The sequence below is a fragment of the Poecilia formosa genome, unplaced genomic scaffold (assembly GCF_000485575.1).
Source record: "Poecilia formosa unplaced genomic scaffold, Poecilia_formosa-5.1.2 Scaffold30, whole genome shotgun sequence".
Taxonomy (NCBI): domain Eukaryota; kingdom Metazoa; phylum Chordata; class Actinopteri; order Cyprinodontiformes; family Poeciliidae; genus Poecilia; species Poecilia formosa.
This window is the reverse complement of record NW_006799969.1, coordinates 1,575,222-1,581,454: the sequence shown is the minus strand read 5'-3', so window position 1 is coordinate 1,581,454 and position 6,233 is coordinate 1,575,222. Positions and strand designations below refer to the sequence as shown.

Here is a 6,233-nt window from a genome sequence, read left to right as displayed (position 1 = left end):
ATTCATAAATCGGATCAACCTTGAGCTAAACGCCGCTTACTCCCCGGAGCTCGAATATCCAACTGGAAACTAACTTCACTGCGGTATGCAGTTGTTGCAGATGTCAGTGTAAACCTTGTTGCAATACTCCGCATACGCAGCCCCGCCTAGCTTTAGCTTGGGTGTTTGGTCTTCGGGATGAACCAGCCTTTGTATGATGGTGTTGTCGGGTTTGAAACTCACTGGTAGGTTGCATTAAACAAGAAACTATGACCTAAAATCCCTGGATGTGAATTTAAACTAAAGGAGGTACTTTATTTCACCATGACTTTAGGTGATTTGAAGTTTTTTAGTATAGTATAATGGGTATGTCATGTTGGCTCTGAAAACAAATGTAAATGTGTATCATGGGAAAATAACACCTGCATCACTGCAAGTTTGAACTTCTAGTAATCATAAGAACATCTTAATAAGCTGCTATAATATGTGTCTTTGTGTAGCGATCTAGACTTTGTCAACAATGGCAGAAGGAGGAGATGTAGATTGGGAGCTCAGCAAAGAAAACATTCAGCCGCTGAGGCGCGGCAGAGATATATCGGTGTTACATCAAGCCCTTAGCCAACGAGAAGAAGGACCCACCTCTGCAATCAACCAGCAGAAACAGTAGGAATCATCTCTCTAACTTTAGATTTGAAGTGGAAAATGATCAAACTCTGGTTTTATAGTTTGTTCTGTTTCTTCAGGATGTTTGAGTCTGAACTTCGAATGTATGAAGGAGAGGATCCACTAAGTGTTTGGGATAGGTAAGTAAATTATACAGCATGAGCGACAGGTTTTTGTACATATTGCCTTTCTATCTCAAAACCTCTGTTGACATCATTGTGTGGTTTAACAGGTATATTAAGTGGACAGAACAAACCTTTCCTCAGGGTGGCAAAGAAAGCAACCTTGCAACATTGTTGGAGCGGGCTGTGACCAGATTTACAGATGAAAAGATGTATCACAATGACCCTCGCTATGTTGATCTCTGGATCAAATTTGTATGTACTCTTTTAACTTTGGATTCATTTAGGTATTCTGATAAACAAACTTTGTGGTAGTAAAATTTGCCAAATGTTTGTGTTGTATGTCACCAGGCAGAGAACTGCTCAGAGCCCCTCGATATCTACAGATATATGCAAGCACAAGGAATTGGAGTGACACAGGCGGCGCTCTACATAGCTTGGTCAGAGGAGTACGAGAATCAGGGCAGTTATCGAAAAGCAGATCTCGTCTATCAAGAGGCATTCAAGAAGTTTGCTGAGCCACATGACAAGCTTCTTCAGTTTCACAAGTAAAGATCTGTTTAATTATGATCACACCTCTCAGTTTAACTTCCTCCGTTCTGTTAGAATTACAACATTTGAATGGTCATTCCCAGGGCTCTGCAGGCTCGTGTGTCCCGACAGGCATTATTAAAATTGGAAAATGACAGCAGTGACGAGGAGCCAAAACAACCTGAAAGAGTTTCACTAGCCGACCTCAAACATAGAGGGAAGAAGAAGGCCATTGCTCCTGTCAACAGGACTGGGTCGGCAATCAGAAGTAAGTGAAATTTCTAGCTGATGTTATCCCTACCGTTATTGCATTCCTTATTTTTGATGCGTTCCCCGGGCAGGTATTGGCGGAGGCCTGCCGTCACGCGGTGACCCGGTCCTTGGCAACGTCTCAAACAGTAAGCTGGTGATTTTCGATGAGAACAAAGCTGAAACTGCGGGTCCATCAGAACCTTCGCTGGAATCCTGGATGGCTCCTCCCACGTCAAGGGCAAAAGAAAACGAGCAGAAGCCAGAGAAATGGTGTGATGTAAAGGTATGAAAAAACATGTCTTTTTTTTTTTTTTTTCTTTCCTCACGCAAATTTGCATATTGATGTCTACTAAAGAAAATCTTTATTTTTCTCTTGCTTATAAATGTCATAGATGCCCCAGAAAACAAAATTTGGACATGCAGTCATGCCTCCACCACCTCCAAAACCCACCTTCCAACCATTTGTTGAGGAGTCTGACCAGCCTCCAACAATGTGAGTTCCTCCAGGAATCATATTTGGGATAAGAACATGCTATAGATCAACGTGAGAAATAATATTGGTAATTGGAGATAATTTACATTTAAAATAGGAAAGGAAAAAAAAGAGTGGATGGCTGCATGTTTACAGAATGCTTTGTCTAAGCATATACATGAAAAGTTAAGTGGAAGGAAAAGGTGTGGTAAAATGTCATTAGATACACAGCAGTTGGAGTCGATGCTTCAAAAGCCACCACACAGATTTATCTAGGACATCGGCTACCACTGTTCCGTTCCTTCTTTCCAAGCTACTGCTGTACTCCATACACCTCCTTTCAGATGAAAGTAAATTTTTCATTTCATTTGGATATCATCCCAGAATCTACATAAAGGTTTGCTGAAGTGTTTCACTCCTAAATCTTTAATGTAAATTACAAGAATGTGATGATCAAAATCTTAGTTCTTTAATTATTTATTCACACTAAACATTTTTAATAGTTAATTCCTTGTTTAACAATTTCCGACTCTAGTTTATTTTCGAGATCACTGTAAAATAAATATTAATGTCTTTCCTCTCCTTCAGGACACCGTGCAAGATAAACCCGACAGTGAACTCCGTTCTTTCAGCGCGGAAGCCGAGTAAAGAAGAAACTCCCCTGAAAAGACTGCAAGAGCACCAGCAGCAGCATAAGGAGGCAGAAGAAGGAAAACTGCAGGAGCGGAGCATGTACTGTAAAGAGCTGCTGCTCAGCGGCGCCACCGAATTCTGCTTCGAGGAACTGCGAGCTGAACACTTCTTCAAAAAGATGGCACAAAAGTCCCAGGAAGCCAGAGGAGGAGACGACTGTGAAGCTGCTGCCGATCCTGCGAAGTGACACTTGCGCCTTAAAAAATTTGGCAAAAATTTCTCTATCATGTTGTAGTTGCTCATGTATAGTTTGTGTTCCTGTTAATATTGTTTTGTATTGAAGAGGCTTTTTAAAATACTTTTAATTTCAAAGCAGCTCACTTAAGATGTGTAGGGTTTGTCAAAATCCTGCACAAGAAAATGTAGACTAAATATTACGGTTAAAAGACAAACGGAAAGTCGTTTTGACGTTCAGGTGTCCTGCCTCTTGAAAACTACTACGTTTTTCTGCTTTTTTTCCCTCATGCTCTTCTTTATAAATATGGAAATGCTCCACATAAGTTTTTCTCTGCTCTTTAGAGCAGTGACCTTGATATGTGCGGATAATTTTTTTTTGTCCATTTCAGTATTTCTTAGTGGTTTTATTAGTACTTTTTTCTATGACACTCAGTTTTAGATTAAAATCCCTTGTTTGAAACCTCATGCGTAAGTTTGTGTTGCTGAAATAGTAAAGACTCTTTGGCAGTTTAAAGCTAAATCCCTGATGCTTTCAGATGAACAAAATGGCCGTTCATCAAGACAGTTAAGAAACGTTAGATACATAATCCTTCTCATGTGTAATTGCATGTTTTACTATTATTGACTACCATCTCACTAGATTATGATAAAATGAGTAGTGAATACGTCGTCGCTAACTAACGATATATAATTTATTTTCTTTGAGTGACGTGAAGATACTCAACATCTTCCTGTGTGAACTACATGAATACAAGATGCCCAAAAAGCTGGCCATGTTTTGGCAACTTTCCCAGCGTGTCTGTGAAGTTTATTTATTTATTATTGCATACACAATTTACTAGAAAATTGAAAAGTTCAAGCCATTGACTTGGATCTTTTGATCTGATCTTGATTGGGGAAAAACAGTTGAAGTTCCAGCAATAGATCATGATCAAAATTGTTTCATGAAAGCAAATTGTTGTATAATTTGCATATGTTTTAAAATATGAAGTTTCACTAGAAATTTAATAATTTACAACAACTCATAGCTCATAAATGTGCTTGTAAATTACAACTTTTATGTGCTGTGAGATCCTAGGTTGTATGGCGGCTGTTTTTTTTTATTTTTTATTATTTTAGATTATCGCTGTGGTGTGAATTACTTTTATCCTATAATCTAAGATTCAGAAGATTACATTGGGCAAAACATCCACATTAAGATTTATTTTTTTTATACATAATATCAGTTGTTGCGTGAAACATGTTCATTGGTTCACATTAGAGATGCATAACATTGTTTTTAGAACAAGCTGGGAGCTTTTAATTAAAATTAGGCTTACAGGTAAAACTCAATTCTGTTGGGCTTCTTGGCTAATTTCAGTTTATTTTGAAGAGATGTCATTCTAGCTCATATAAAAATATAATGATACATAATTCACACTAAGGGGAGAAACACAACCTCACACTTTCCATATTAGATAAACAAGCCTTGCTAAAATATTCTGACATTTTGTCATAACTACAAACTTCAGTGTATGTTATTGGAATAATCTGACAAATACAAAAATGTGCATAATTATGAAGGAAATAGATGAGTTATAGTTCCCCCCCTTTAATCTGATTCTCAATACCTTTAGGATTCGCCTAAGTAGTTAATAGAATCGAAAGACAAAATAAGGTTGACACAAGGAATGAGAAGGTTAGGGTCATCCTTATACATTTCTCCTAAAAAATAGAGTGGATTTAAATGCGAATATTTAAAGCATTCCTAGGGCAGTTTTCAGGTTTCATTTTAATGATAATTATATTTAAGACTAGCATTATTATTCTGTTTATCCAAATTAGGTCACTGTTTCCTGGAGCTAATAAGGTAAGTATATTAAATACCTCTGCATGGTCAGGAGTATTTTTAGTGACAATGTCTTTCTTTATTCTGCTGCATCTGACCTGAATAATTTGAGTACACTCTATTAACATGTGTGAATATTCACACACATTCAGATGCTGCTGGAAAGTTATTTTTAATTTTTTAAAAATCCACCAAAATTTTTTTTACTTGGTTGCAAAAGTATTCATAGTTTTGCATATTTTATTGAGAGTTTACATAATGATGTGACAGAAAAATTATATGTTTAAACAAACAAATGTGTGTCATGCATCTATGTTCAGACTCTCCGTTTTCAATACATTTTTGCTTATTTCTTTTAATAAAGATTCTCAGGTTCATTGTAGCACATAAATAAGATTAGGTCTAAAGAATTTCATTGTAGCTCTGTGCAATCTTTTAAAATCTGATTTTTTTTTTGTCTGTCACTTTGCTGCTGATGCACTTAAATTTCCCCAAAAAGGAATTTTCTATTTATTCACTCTATTCTTTTGCCTGTTTAGAAGGTGAACCTCCACCACAGCTTTTTACACATTCTCCTCCAACATATACATATTTGACACTGTTGAAGAAAAGCATCCCCAGCTAATAAGGCTGCTACCACCATGTTGCACCATGGATGTTCATGGTGATGTACAGTGTTAGTTTTCCACCTATAAGAGTTTTGAATGCAAGCCAAAAGTTCGGTTTTGATCAGTGCACCTTCTTCTATATGCTTGCTGTGTCCCTTAAGGTTTGTGGCAAAACAGCAAATAAGACCTAATGTAGCTTTGCTTTCAACAACGTCTTCCTCATGTGCAATTTGTGTTGGTCCCAGTAAAATACATTGATGTTTTGTGGTCTTGACATTGCTCAACACCGAACTGGTTCGAGAGTGTTAAATAATTTTGTAAGGTACGTCTCTGTGGCAACATAGTTGACACATTAGGGGTAAGAGAGACAGAGCGACGGAGACTCTCGTACCCCCCAGAGGCAAATCTGTCATTGTTATGCAGATTGCTGCACTGTAGGCTTTCTCAGCTGACTTTTCCATTCCCAAGGAGAACCATCCTTATTTTACTTCCTTTACAGGGCCCCTTAATATCAAAATGCCACGCACTACATGTATGACCCAAATCCGATTCAGTCTTGAAGGCAGTTTCTGCATGACTTGACCCTAATACATTCTCCTGCTTTGAGGCTTGTTCTTGCTCCTGTATAAATTATTCAGGAATTAATCGTGGAGAAAAAGCAAGCAAGAAAGAATGTTTTACTTCAGAGACAATTGTATGTATAGGACTTTGGCAGTCTGTTGTGTTTTTATCCACTTGGGAACATTGGAAATACAAGAAGCTGTAAGTTATTTTAATGATGGAAGGAGGTTTGGCCAATCACATGCATCCGAAACATTTGACTCCGATGCCATCTGCCATCCCCTGACCCTGCCATCCTAGGGATAATGCATTGAAATGAACAGCAGCTTACTGGGTGAAAGCATCAC

General features: G+C 37.8%; 1 protein-coding gene across 1 annotated transcript; it reads left to right on the top strand.

The window, feature by feature from the left end:
* Positions 1–453: 453 nt before the first annotated feature.
* On the top strand, positions 454–3,405 carry LOC103136084 (mitotic checkpoint serine/threonine-protein kinase BUB1 beta-like). Its single transcript, XM_016670070.1, has 8 exons — positions 454–642; positions 723–782; positions 875–1,019; positions 1,116–1,312; positions 1,400–1,563; positions 1,637–1,830; positions 1,940–2,040; positions 2,608–3,405. The coding sequence occupies exons 1-8, from the start codon at positions 500–502 to the stop codon at positions 2,897–2,899; spliced, it is 1,296 nt and encodes a 431-aa protein (XP_016525556.1). The 5' UTR covers positions 454–499; the 3' UTR covers positions 2,900–3,405.
* The last annotated feature ends 2,828 nt before the right edge of the window (positions 3,406–6,233 follow it).